General features: G+C 43.4%; 1 protein-coding gene across 8 annotated transcripts in view; it reads right to left on the bottom strand.

The window, feature by feature from the left end:
* HERC2 (E3 ubiquitin-protein ligase HERC2) overlaps nucleotides 1–14,569 on the bottom strand; it is a 180,132-nt gene that overhangs the window by 100,312 nt on the left and 65,251 nt on the right. For all 8 annotated transcript variants that reach the window (XM_055073822.2, XM_055073825.2, XM_055073824.2 and 5 more), the window contains 5 exons: nucleotides 8,593–8,764; nucleotides 7,278–7,473; nucleotides 7,025–7,158; nucleotides 6,281–6,406; nucleotides 4,151–4,287 (listed from right to left, as the gene is read on the bottom strand). In XM_055073822.2, the coding sequence (XP_054929797.1) occupies nucleotides 4,151–4,287; nucleotides 6,281–6,406; nucleotides 7,025–7,158; nucleotides 7,278–7,473; nucleotides 8,593–8,764 (765 nt within the window). The remainder of the gene's footprint in view (nucleotides 1–4,150; nucleotides 4,288–6,280; nucleotides 6,407–7,024; nucleotides 7,159–7,277; nucleotides 7,474–8,592; nucleotides 8,765–14,569) is intronic.

Raw genomic sequence — 14,569 nt, 5'->3', positions numbered from 1 at the left:
ATATAATCGGGAAAATATTACCAAATGAATTGGTGATGTGTGTCCTGGCGTTTCTTTCTGCAGTTTGTTTAATCGACTCACCCGATAATTAAATCATTTTCTTCCGTCTCATGAGTCAAATTAATGGAAGTCGAATGTAATATCTTCAGTGTAAAGCAGTGAATTTGTATTTTAGTCCACTGTAGACAATGTGCTGCCATTTCACAAAAGCCATGAGAGAGAGATGTATTCCTTTGAGCAATGTGACAAGGAGTAAGGAGCACCAAAATCTATGCTCAAGAGTCGATAATGGCTAAACATCTATGCCAAACAGCATGTAAAATTCACAAGTCGCATTTTAATTCATATGTCATGAGTGCAGTAGAACCTTATTGATAATATCCCATTTTCTACAATTTCTCAGTGCGCACCTCTTCTCATTGGACCAATGGGCATTCTGTGAATGGCTTAGCCAGCCAGCATGCACTGAAAGTGATATTTAAAGTGATCCTTTGAAAATATCATCCCTCACTTCTTTGTTTCATAAAAATATGCGACACTGCAGTGTTGCAGTGAAAAACCAGAATAGCATATCCATGTATAAGAAAAAGGCAGGAATATCATACACCCACTTATTTTTTCTAGGCTATGAAAATTTTACAAACATCATCTGAGGCACATAGCACTACAGTCAAATCTCGATATAACGAATCACGCAGGATCGCCAAAAATCATTTGTTATTTTGAAATATCGTTGTAATGAAAAACTTGTGGTTATAAGCCAGTGGACAAACCTAGGAATGAAAATGATCTACCTTGGCAGTAGACGCATGTGCAGACAAGCATACTCTCAAATAAAAATGCTTCACTCTCTTCAAAGCTGCTTTATTTGAAGAAATCAGTGCTTTTCTTCTGGCACGTGCAGCACACACGACCGATTAGGAATGCATCTACATCTTCCACTTTGTGCAATACCTTATCAAGTACGTCATTGCACGGAGCGATGAAAGTGCGGACTTTGTTCATGTGCACTAAAAAATCAACGTTCGACACGATCTCATCTTCTGTGTTCGGTGACCCACAGTCATCTTCCTTTGGGTCGTCACTGTCACTGGAGACGTCGCAAACGCAGTTAACAATCTCTTCGATTGTCAGGTCCGTCGCCGTGAGTGCTGTGCTGTCGCTCTCCACGTAATCGTCGAAGAAAGAGACAGCGGGCAGCAGTTCCGCAACCTCAGTCTACAGGTGTACTGGGTTGTTGTCAGTCACCTCCAGATCATCTTCAAGCTGCACAGGTGCTTTGATAAGCCCTGCTTTTCGCCAGCAGTTGCTAACAGTGGACACCTTCAAGTTCCACAAAGCTCCTGTGAGCATTTTTGCTGCTTGACGAATATTCATTGCAGTCAGCTGCTTTAGGCGGAGGTTATTAATAATCAACCGCTGTACAAGGCGCTTACGAAATTCTGCCTTCACACTCTTTATAATGCCCTGGTCTAGGGGTTGCAGCAAGGACATGTTGTTTGGCGGCAGAAACTCCAAGCAAACGTGCATCAAGCGAACATGTACAATGTGAGCAGAGCAGTTGTCAACCAGTAGAATTTTTCGATAATGGCAACCTCCTGTTCGATAAGGATAATGGCAACCTGCTGTTCATGATCTGAGAATGCCGGGGCGCGTTTGGCAGGCATTCTCAGATCATGAACAGCAGGTTGCCATTATCCCTCAAGAGAAAAGTGTATAACAGCTGTGTCTTACCAGTACTCACGTACAGGGCAGAAACCTGGAGGCTTACGAAAAGGGTTCTACTTAAATTGAGGACGACGCAACGAGCTATGGAAAGAAGAATGAAGGGTGTAACGTTAAGGGATAAGAAAAGAGCAGATTGGGTGAGGGAACAAACGCGAGTTAATGACATCTTAGTTGAAATCAAGAAAAAGAAATGGGCATGGGCAGGACATGTAATGAGGAGGGAAGATAACCGATGGCCATTAAGGGTAACGGACTAGATTCCAAGGGAAGGGAAGCATAGCAGGGGGCAGCAGAAAGTTAGGTGGGCGGATGAGATTAAGAAGTTTGCAGGAACAACATGGCCACGATTAGTACATTACCGGGGTAGTTGGAGAAGTATGGGAGAGGCGTTTGCCCTGCAGTGGGCGTAACCAGGCTGATGATGATGACAATTATTTGGTCATCCCTCCTCATTTGGTCGTTGAGATTGATAAGCCACTCAGAAAAGAGTTCTCTGGTCATTCAGGCTCGTTTGTTGACACGGTAGGCGTATGGTAATGACAAGACATTTTTTATGCAGCGAGGCTTCGCGTACTTGCCGATGATGAGCGGTTTAATTTTCTTCATGCCTGTTGCATTGCAGCAGAGCAGGACTGTCACGTGAAAATGTGACTTCTTCCCTCCTTCGCACTGCTGCCCTTTGAAGTGCATCATCCGGTCTGGCAGGAGCTGATAAAAACATGCGGTCTGATCCACGTTGAAAATATTGTCTTCAGAATATGATTCAGCTACCTCTAGACAATGATCATTGCGCCAAGAATCCGTGCCTTCTCTATCAGCAACCTTTCCCTCACCTGAGACTACCTGCCAAGTTATACCATTCCTTTGGCAGAAACAAAAAAGCCAACCCGCACTGGCGTCGAACCCAGTTATTTCGAGTGCATCGGCAAATTCGTGGGCTTTTTCTTGGAGCATTGGGCCAGACACGGGAACGTTTTCCAGCCTGGCAACTGTGAACCATGCTTGGTCCCCATTTTGAAAGTTTCCCAGTCGCAGCCGTTTCCTCGTAGGAGCGAGTTACGATTCCCAGGGAAGCTTGGCAATTTTGTCTCTGTCTTTCAAAATGGTTGCAACGGTCGATGGGACAATGCGACGCTGTCTGCACACGTAGATTTGCCTTTTCCCTGCATCGATTTCCTGCAATACGTCCAATTTGTCCTGCAACGAAAACTGCTTTCGCTTCTTCTTGGCGCCGACGCTAGCTGCATTCATCGTTGGATCTCACATGAACATCGCCAAACCTTTGTTGGGAAGCTCTTGGTGAAGTTTATCATGAAGCAGTTGGCACTCGACGTAGTGATGATGATAGCTACTGAACTCGCGGTTTCTGTTTCACGTGAGAGTTGCGGTGCTGTTACTTTTAGCCAAATTCGTAATACTGATGTTCCTCGGTTATAAAGGCAAAATGAGCTATGTGCATTATTCTGAAATATGCGCTGCATTGAAATTCGTAATTCTGAAATATTTTTACGTTGAAAATATAGGCAATCTGGCGGGGATCATTAATATATCTGTAAATTTGAGAAATTCGTTAATGTGGGGTTCATAGCAACGAGATCTGACTGTATTTCTCCATTTCAGATAATTAATTTGAAGAGTTAGGTGTAGTTTCACGGCAAAATACACTGATGAGTTATCTAACAGACTCCTAAATAACTTTTATTAATTACTTAGAGAATGTGTTAAAATTGTCACAGTGAAGTCAATAAGTATTATGGCTACTTTCCAAAAATTAGAAAAAACATTCGCTTCACGGTATCCGTCCACAATTTGTGCGGCAAATACATTTGCACTTTACATTATCTTTTTATCATGTGCAGCAAAATGAAACTACATAGAATGAAAATGTATTTTGCCACACATTTCATCTACACATGTATCAGAAATGGTTGTTCTTGATGTATCTAGCAAACGGGTGTTGCCTTAGCACTGACTGACTTCAATTCCTCAGTATCAAGTAACAGTGGGAGCTGAGAAAAGCTACCTTCTGGCCAAAGTGCTGGATGGAGACTACCTCACGATTTTTCAAGTGCAACAAAATGAGCTTTAAGTATTCATTTTTTTTTCTTGTCTCGTAGAAGTGTTATCTGAAAATGAAGAACTTTTGCTTTTACAGTGTGAGCTCTACTTAAACATCTCCCTGTTCAGGTATGCTCTACGTCACAGAACTTAAAAGTGACTTTTACATAGCAATTCTATGATCATTCATGAGAGGCAAGTTCATTGAGACAATGATTATATTAATAAGTTGACAAACTATTTTTGCCATCTGCCCTGCTTTTAAAGAAATGTGTTAAAGGATCAAATCTATGAAGAAATAAGTATAAAAAATTTTGCTGGAAAGCAAAAAGGCAAGAAAGATATATGCTCATGCAATACAAACCATGGCATTTTTCCAATGGGGAGCAATCCCTGCCAGCCAGACTGGAGCTTATACTTAACGGAAGGTAGCAAAGATGATTTCTCAAAGAGGGAAAGAATGCTTTCTAAGCCTTGTAGCCTTGTTTTGGCCCTCTCCATCTGAAATAAAGCAGTGTTCACATTTAACTATACTGCCATGAACACAAAATTACATAGCTATTAAACAAGACCTCACAGCAAGTACTGATGTAAGTGCAGTTATGATCCACATTGAGACTTTTGAAATCTAAAGAATAACAGCAACATAAACCACGCTTGCTTAATATTGAAAGTAAACAGAGATTAATTTCATTGCAAGGTGCACAAGTTACATTTGCCATTATGTATTATAAATTGTAGTGTGCGAGTGCTGAAGCTTGGAAATCAAAGCAAACTGACATTTGGGACCTACATGTCAATTACAAGTGTTTGCTTACAATCTTAAACAAAGTAAAGATAAACTCCTGCAGCTTTTTGTACATTCTGAAGGCACTTCTCACACACATAATTAAGTTGGCATCCACAGATTTGGGTCAAATAACATGTGCACGGAATCTACATGCCCTTTGTACTATTAATTTAATGAGGCCCTGCAGTAATTCCTGAGGGCTTAAAAGTTTTCATCCCTATTTGCTAACCTCCTCTTACAAAGATAAACATGAATGTTTGTATGCAGTATTGTACGTACTAACAATAAAGCTTTTAGCCAAGAAATTATAAAATTGGAGCAAACAAAAGAATAATGTCAGCTTATTATTTATTTATTTATTTATTTACAGAATACTACAGGCCCGAAAGAGGGCCCAAGCAGGAGGGGCAGAAATACACAAATATATATCCAAGCAATGCGTACAAATGTTAGCATATAACACGATCATATACCTAGCAACAAAGAGGAGTAATAATTGTAAAAGCAGAAAAATGAAAAGAAAAAGGCACGAACGGTACAAATATTAGCAAATAGCAACATCAAGTGCAGGGCAATGAAGCATAGCAACACAATGATATAAAGTTTTTTACGCTCCTGAAACACAACCAAATTGTCAAAAGCACGTCACACACGCAGATACACACACCAAAAAAAAAAATTATGTATTGGGCTTTCTCATTTAATCTCCCAACAATGTCATTCTGTGCAGCCAATCACATCAGTGTAGTAGGGCATACACTCTTAAACAAAGGTACACCCTTTGGGGTGTATATTTGTCCCATAACAATTTTCGTCATCTGGCTTGCTTGCGTTTCCTTTCTTGAAAACGCCGCGCCCGCTACTTTCCTGTCAGGAATGCTATGTCATGCTGATAACGCGCATGCCGTTCGTTACTGGGAAGTACCGGGCACGCAGCGTTAAAGAAAGGAAATGCGGACAAGACAGATGACATTTAGTGTTGTGTGGCAAGATACGATCCAAAGAGTGTAATTTTGTTTTAGAGTGTACCTACAGAGGCCATACCCAAGTTTTCCATGTATTCGCAATGCAAATCTATGGCTGATAGAAATGGCATGTTAGTATGATAGCATTTGGTGTTAGTAAGCCTGACACACAGTAAGCCTGACACACAGCCCAATTTTAGGCTTTAGTCTTAAGCACCACTTAAATTACATGTGAGCGTGCACCACACATTAGATGATCACCAAATCACCGAAGCTCAGTGACACTCCTCAGCTTCACAGTGAAGCACTCTTGCTGACTGGTATCATTAGCGAAGCATGGAAGACCCAGAATTTTATTATAAGTACTCTTGATTTCAGTGCTTAACAGACAACTAAGTATTGCCATGTACTATACTATTGTGGCAAACTTTTCTCCTTCTGGCATGTCGCTTGTTGTAGACATGAGCGAGCAGTGGGGTATGGCTTTAAGGGACGAGAAAGAGGAGTCAGAAATGATGGAGTAGATCAAGTGAAAGGACATACAAATAAAGCCCCTGTGCACTTGACTGCGCTAGGTGGTTCCACGGTTACAGGTGTTACTATGCAAATGATAAACGTAAGGCATCTGCTCAATAGCCCCTTTAAACCCTACGTGCTTCTGGCAGTTCACTACAAAAAGAGCAAGCATATTTCTTAAAACCCGGCACAGTTAAAAACAAAATGAATGATGAGGTCTAACCTGGCAGTACATGGCCTTCCTGATGAGCTCTACATCAAGATCCTGTGTAACAAACTCAAGCATTTGGCTCAACAACTGACTGTGGTCAACCACATTCTGCTTGAGTTGGTTGCCTTCGGACAAACACTGAAACAAAAACGAAAGGAATAGGTTAATTGGTCCATAAAGCAAACAGTAAAAGAGAAACTTGCACTTTTGGTATTGATAACAGGCATCACATATTAATCTACAAATGAGCTGAGGGAGAATAGAATGCCAACATAGAAGGTTGTCAATACTTCAAGCATGCCCATTATCATATGCACAACACTTCACGCATATAGTGTAACAGGATATCAAGTCATGTGATGCACTGTGATTGCCTTCATAATTGTGTTAATTGGCCTTAAAGAACCAGTTACTGTCTGTCAATAAACTGCATATGATTACTAGCAGAAACCACTTGTCATAAAGACAATACCAAGTGGCATACAGCCTTTGCTTTCCTGGAGAAAACCCTTTGGTTTTATGAAAGGAAGCACAAAAGCAATATTGGTCTAGTTGTGCACGATAACTACAGATTATATGGCCAATACAACAACTATTCTTTGGTATTTTCACATCCTTAATGTATATGAGCACATGCTCAAGACGCACATTATAATGGTGGAAAGAATACTGAAGTTACATGCAAGAATTTGATCTGAGTTGTTAAATGGCACAAAGGCCACAGTACAAGCAAGGAACTATAACAAAAAGCTGAACCTTCTTCAGTGCTGTCCCAGCAGCTTCCAGCTTCATGTCAAGGCTCTCTAGAACCTCAGTTTGACTTTCATCAGAAGAGTCCTTGTCCTTTGAAACAGATGAGTTTTCTTCAGAGGAGCTGCCAGACTGCGCTTCTGGAAGAATAAAAGGAAGTGTCTGGTCGGGACTGAGCATGCAATCTGTCGATGTAGACCGATTAGACATGGATGCACTCCTTGCTTCATTAAATAGACCAGGCAGGCTTTGCTCTCACTTTTGTCAGTTCTTTGCTGAAGAATGACTTGATGTGTAGCTGTCTTCCATCGTGACGAAGCCCCGATGAGTTTTAGGTTCTCCATAATTCTAAGTTCCCTGCTTACTGCAGGCCGCAGTTCGTAAAAGAGGAAACGGCACCGTTCAAACATTGGGCAGCAGACCTCTTTGTATGAGCCGTTCAAGTCTTGTCTTGCCTGCGAAAAATACCAGAACATGGAAACACAAATTTAGCACTCAGTCAACCTGTGGTAAGCAATCTGCCCTTGACACTTGTAGCATGCTAATCCAATAACTTTGGCTCAAATATAAAAGGAACATTCACTAGAGCAATTTGCATTCCTGCTGCAGAGAAGCTTACCATAAAACTAACAGCAATGAAAAGCAAACATATTCAGTAAACATAGAGGACTCGTGTTATTTAACAATAACCTCCATGTCTTATATAAAATGCCAGCATGTCAAAAACATGACAGAAGAAAACAATAATCCTGTACCTCGAAACTCAAGAAATTAAGGTTTTCGGTAACATGACAAGCTTGTTAAAGGGAAACTGCCAGGAAATCATAAAGGAAGCTGTACTGGCCGACTATATTTGAAAATTCAACTGAATTTGCTCAGAAAAAAAAAGAAAAAAAGAAAAAGAAAGGAGAAAGACTGTGGCTTATTAACACAAAATGTAAACACCAATTTTACCTTTAATGAATTTAGGGCTTAAAGTGCATTGGCAATGACTTTGCGACATTTAGAATTTAGTGGTAGTTCTGGTATCATATTAAAAAAAGGGTTGCCTAATGTTGCCAGGCAGAACTTATGCTTATTCTCTAGAACAATGCAATTAATAAACACTTAACTGCCTTCGGTCAGGTGTTGTAAGAATGGCATCACAGGGAGCTGGTGTAAGAATTCAAAGATAGTGTCTTGACCACCCCTTCCCCACGCATCCTCTTGTTTTTTTCCCTTGTCGTTTTATTTCATAACCTAACAAAAAATACTACATACACATCTGGGTTCTTAGCAGTGTTGCTAGTCCTTGGTCCATGTAAAGAAATTAAAACTCGCAGCGTAACTAGGACAAACAGACAAATAAAAAAAGCAGTATGAAGAAACTGCCAATTATAGCTAAATTAATAGCGAAAATCTGCTACTTGCCTGCTACTTGTACAGACAGATTCTAAAGATTCAAAGGTTTAGTAGGTTTCTTCCTACTAAACCTTTGTTCATGGCAAAAGTCAGCTATTTGAAATTATAAATGTCAAAACTTTTCCCACTGCTCCCTTTTGAAATGGAAGAATGGGAGTAATGGCTTGCAGCACCTTGATGAGGGACCACTTGGTTTGCTGAACCATCCGCACAATGTCCTGCAGAATTCCTGGAAGCTGCACTGGAGAGGACTTGATGGACGAGCCTTTCAGGGCCAACTGTTCCGCAGTGTTCAGCAGGGTGGCACCACAGCCTAGATGCTTGACTGCCACTGCTAACAGTAGCCTGCAGCACAAAAACAAAAATCAGAGAACCATCAAGACTGGAAAGAATACCACCATGGAAGAATAACAGTGAAAAATTTCCTCCTTTTGAATGATTCACCTGCTCCTCGACGCTCCAAGTTGCTGAGCTTCATTTAACCTATAAATAGCTCATTTTAGCAATTGATTGTAACCATGCTAATTACCATACAACCTTAAAGCTTTGTCAATCCCATATTGACTTCTTCGACTCTCTCTGTGCCAACTTTTATTTCTGTACCTCTCTTTGCCTGCCCATGAGAGCAACTTAAGATGTGCACTTTGAGTGCTGCATTATGAAGTGATGCTACATATGTTCAAACTCTGTTTCCTAGAGCATACTGCATTAGGCATTTAAAATGCATTAAATTGCAAGTTTAAAGTAATGGAGGATCGCAATACAAAGGCAGAACTGTGCTAGTGTGAATTACACAGTGAGATTATTTTGAAAATCATCTTTATTATGCAATCACATCAAAATGTGGAGGAAAAAAGAGATTACATTTTCTCAACCTTAATACTTCATGAAGCTATTCACACTCATCCCCTTGGCACTTAAACTATAATTTAATTGGCTTGTTTCTCAAATGTGAGTCCCAAGAGGGCAGAGCCATGAATGTAAACTGCAATGAGTGTTGTGATGAAGGAAGAGCACGAGGATGGGACACAGCTAAGGGGCATAGCACTAACATCTTTGAATTGTTTCTCCAACCTGATAAGTCATCGACTAGCACACATATGCACCCTGCTGCAATAAGTGCATCCCAATTCTACTATGTGGTCGAACCTTCACCTGCCATGTTCGCTTAGTGGTTTTCGTGTTGTGCTGCTAAGCACAAGGTCGCGACATCAGATCCTGGCCCGGCCTCGAAAACTCCGCCACTATCGTGGCAGAGGTAATTGGCACCATCCATAGGGAGGGCAGGAAAGCAACTCTGCTTCCCTTGCACGGCCTTTTAAATCAGCGCCCGTCGATCCAGGACGTTGTGCCCTTTCGGCCCTCCTCTCAACTCCTCTCCCCTTGCCCTCCCACATAACTGCTTCACTTTAGACTGTCCTCGCGCGCGCGCACCTGCCCGGCGTCAGTTTAGCCCACTGCATGAAGTTTCATGTTTCGTTATCTGCTGTTATCAGGAAGCGTGTGCTGCTGTACGTTGACCGGCGGGGGCAGTTCCATCAGTTTCGGGGTCCTCCATAGCTGTGTGCTTGTGGTCCGCGATGTTTCACCCGTTTCACGACTCGCACCGCTCATGCATCCTGCAGTGGTGCACGAATACCTCAAAAACAAGCCCTGCAAGGTTGTTCCGGGTGCCTAAAGACAACAGGTGAGTGCATAGACCCAAGGACATAAGAAGACACATGCACACGAACACGCACCTCTGCATGTGTGTGCTCCATGAGTCTCCAGACGTCATTGTGCCTTCACTGTGCAACACGTCCCTCTTACCGGTAAAGAAAGCTGACAAATAGATGTTCCTCCTCATTGTCACCTGGTCTATGAGTTGTTTTCCTGTGCGAAGTCTCATTCTGCAACTTCACTAACTTGCCCAGCTTTCCATTCCGCCCTCAGTGCTTTTTCTGTGTGTCACCGTTCTACAAACGTACTAACAGCTGAAAAATTACCGTTTGTGTTTATGTATTATCTCAGTAATTTCCGATGGGAAATCCATGCAAACAACCTTCATGTGTAGGCATGATATGCTTTTTTTTTCTGGAAATCATGAGCATTGCAAGTGTCCTATATGCAGATTTTTGCCGTTCATGTTTATTACACGAAGGAGTGCCCGGTAGGTATGTAGTGCCTTAAGTGACGTAATTTTACTTCTAAGCATTGCATTCGTGGTAAAAGAAAAGTAGTGTTGTTGGCTTATTTCACCTGGTGTTTGATTGAAGAATAGGCCTTTCTGCGAATGTTTTTTATGTGCTGCTGCAAAAGCTGACTGCCTTCTGCTCCCTCTTGCCACCGTTACTAAATTTGTGGCCAAGTGCAAAATAATGTGACAATGTGAATTTCCATTTTTAGTGCAATGTTGTTTTTGTTCTGCCATATCTGCTTTTTTTATTTTGTTCAGCAGTAATGAACATGTCGTGCATTTCATATACTTTTGTACAGGTATATAAGTAATTATTTTCCTTTTTTTTTTGTATGACTGTCAATAAAACAATATTTGTTTCTGTTGTATTTTTTTATGTATCTTGCATGCCATTGTTTTTGCCATTGCCAGTGAATTTTCGCTTTTTTAGTTGTCATGACTTTGTCATACATGTCGTCCAGTTTTGTGCAATATCTTAGTGCATATATCAGAAGCTCGTCTACACTTTGGTCTTTGGGCGTTATATGATAATCTTCTTTTTTTAGATACAGTCGATCCCGGATATATAGAATTATTGCCTATATTGAACAGTTGAAAAATCCCCTCGGGAATCCCATGCAAAAATATAGCGCTATTATTCGCGTGTGTAGAACTCCCGTGCACTGGCATATCGATGTATCGAACTCCGTGCTGAGCTGAGCTCTGGCAAGTGCGCTTCTCCCACCACAAGCCACCCCCGCAAGTGCGCTTCTCCTCACGTAGATCTCGCTATGTTTCCGCGATCTCACGCGCCGCCCTGAACTCTGAGAAAGGGGCGTGTGGGTAAAAGGCACGTGACGAGAAGCACTTGGAGTGTGATTGGGTTAGAAAGAGAAGTGAGAGGGATAAATCACGCTGACCGCAGTCGCCCGTTTCCCGTGTTTTGGTTGGCTGACACCGCTGGCGCAGCGAGACAAACGAGGTCAGTGCAGCTTGGGCTTGTGGTAGTGCGGAGACATGTAGCGGTGCGTCTTTCTATTCACTTTGTTCCTTTTATTCACGAGGCCAACACAAAGGCTTGAGACTCGTGTGGTGCAGTGCGTTTTTCTTTCCGCTTTTGGCCCGTGTTCCGGAGCCATGGCCGTGAAGAAACGCAAGAATTTGGATTTTTCAACAAAGGCAGACATCATTTGACGGGTGGAGGCTGGCGAGAAAAAGTCGGCGGTCGCCGCGGCGTTCAGAATTCCTCGAAACACGTTGAGTACAATCCTCAAGAACAAAGCCGATGTTAAGCTGAAGGCAGTGCAGTCCAGTCGCCCTGGAGTGTGTCGTGTGCGCGTCCCATGACGCTGGATGCCTGGACAGCAAATTTCGCAAGCTCTTGACATTCCCAGGCGCCATCCCAGGCGGCGTTACAGCACGCGACTTCGTCAGCACTGACGACGGCGTGCAAGCTGTAGCGGATTGCGCTGATGCGGAGATTGTGGCTGACATCGTGTATGACGAGGACGCAGACTCAAGCAGCGGCGAAGGTTCCGACGAAGAGGACCGACCACCATGCACTGCAGCTGAATTTGCATCAGCTTTCAGCGTCATTCGCCGCTGTTGTGGCACAATGGAAGGAGCTGGCCTTTCTCATTTGGACAATGTCAACAAGCTTGAGGACAGCTTAATGAACCTGATGGTGCAGAAGAAAAAGCAAGCAAAGGTCACAGATCTTTTTCTTCCGAAATAAAGTGCTCTGGTCATCGCGCTGTGTTTTTGTTTTTTTACGCGCCTTGGAGGCACAGATCGGTAAGTTCCCGTTAGTCACGACATCGGGAAACTGCCTTGAGATGTGTGGAGTTGTTAGAGAAGCTTTTGACATGCATATTTTATATTTTGAATCATCGATATATCGAACTATTTCGCGATCCCCTTCGAGTTCAATATATTCGGAATCGACTGTATTTATGCATACATGAAACAGCCTTCGCATTTTCTAGTGTTCTTTTGTGTGTTATTTAACTGTCTGTGAACTTTTGTGTTTAGTGCTCATATATATATGTGATGCACCTTTCACTTTTGTTCATCTTTTGAGTGTGTATCACACCACATTATAAGACACTTCTTTTCTCGGAAACGACATCAATAAAACCAGACCAAAGATCTGTTGTGTTGGAAGCGGAATTTTTTTATGTCCCGGCACATGCTTGTATAATACAAGTATGTGCAAGACTGCGTGCGTGCCAACATATAGCCCACAGTGCACCACACGCCAGCTTGCAAGCAATGCCAATGTGCAACGTAGCGCGCGTGCATGATATTAAAAAAAAATAAAAAACGAGACCGTTTTTGCCTGTATGCGATGTAGAGGCAAAAACGAAAGAAAAGTAAGCGGCTGCTGTTCCTGTTGCCATGACAACATAAACAATCGTGTGTACTGCCATTTTGCTAAAGAATCGCCCTCCTGTTAGGGCCGTAACTGAAGGGGACCTTGGCGCTAGCGTCGAAAGAGCATCTGCTTCAAAACAGCCAATGGCAGCCATGCGGAGATTCACCCCTGGTTTCTGGGCGCGGCTGCCGCATCTCGATGGAGGCAAAATGCAAAAATGCCTGTGTACCATGCATTGGGTGCCCATTAAGGAACCCCAAGTTGTCAAAATTAATCCGGGGTCCCCCACTATGACATGCCTCATAATTAGATCATGGTTTTGGCAAGTAAAACCCCAGAATATCATTTTTAATTTTTTATAGTTGAACCTTGTTACAACGTTGTCTCTTCCAATGTGAAAATACCTTTATTATATCAAATATTTATTATAACCATACATACCAATATTGGCAAGAAAAATAATTATCAATCTGGTCTATGTGAAAGAAATGCAAGCATGATGCCTCCACTGGACAAGCAAGAGGTCTCCTGTTCTCGTCACGACGATTGCATTCACGAGGCTGACGTAACGCGCAGATTCTGCCACTGTCAGGCCTGAATCGCCCGTGCTGTCGCTTTCCGTGTCATCCTCATCACTGTCGCTAGTCCACGTTTCGGCAACAACAGAGGCAACGATGGCGAAAAGTCGAAACTCATAGCCGACATCTCTTTGGGGCTGCAGCAGCACTGCCGAGCAACTTCTTCGCATTCCAAATGCCACACACCATAGTCAACAGCAGATCCCCGTCGCGTGCCAGCGCCAACTTCTTCGTGTCACGTTCAACAGCACAAACTATGTCTAATTTTTCTTCTATGCTGAGCACCCGGTGTCTTTTTTATCCGAGCTTCGGCATGGCGCGAGTCCTCGCTTGCACGACACCACAGCGCTCTCCGGCACGGCGCCGAAATGATGTTGATGTGGCTTCACGCACAAACACAAAGGGTGCTTGGAGGTGGTTGTTCCAATCTCTGAGGCTTGTTCTGCCTGGCCGCCCGATTGAGACGACACTCCGCCGTGTTTGCGCGACAAAAAGTGGAAAAAGTATGTGTTAACCGATACGTACACTATAAGCTGGTACGGTTTATGCGGATACAAAACACATTATGTTCAATGGCCGCTGAGTCGGAGATTTGACTTGTGGGGATGCGCGACTCTCGCGCGTCCCCTGATGTTTTCCCGCATAGCGCATCCCCTGATATGCTGTTTTCCCGCACGGCTCGCGTGGCCTGGCGCCCGCGGCGTGGTACAAGCGCGGTGCGAGAGATGTCGCGACCGTCGCGCCGCGGCGGGGTTACTCGGGCGCCGAGGGACAAGGGGCGGTCTCTTTCCCGGCGGGTCGGCGAACAGCGCCGGACGTACCGCGCGCGCGCGCCAATCCATGGTTCTGCGAGACCGTCTCGCGTGGCCGCCTTGGACACCGTTGGCGTGACTGTACACGCGAACGACCAGGCGTTGGGATCCAGCATGGGGCGAACATATTCGCTCGCTTTGCGGTCGTGGTGAGTCGGACTTCTAGATTTGTCGCGCACCCATCGGCATGTTTTGGGGATAGCAACTCGGCTGGCTAGCAGGCATTGATCT

The sequence above is a fragment of the Dermacentor andersoni genome, chromosome 4, assembly GCF_023375885.2.
Source record: "Dermacentor andersoni chromosome 4, qqDerAnde1_hic_scaffold, whole genome shotgun sequence".
Lineage (NCBI taxonomy): Eukaryota > Metazoa > Arthropoda > Arachnida > Ixodida > Ixodidae > Dermacentor > Dermacentor andersoni.
Note: the sequence above shows the minus strand (reverse complement) of the source record. Positions and strands in the feature narration are given on the sequence as shown.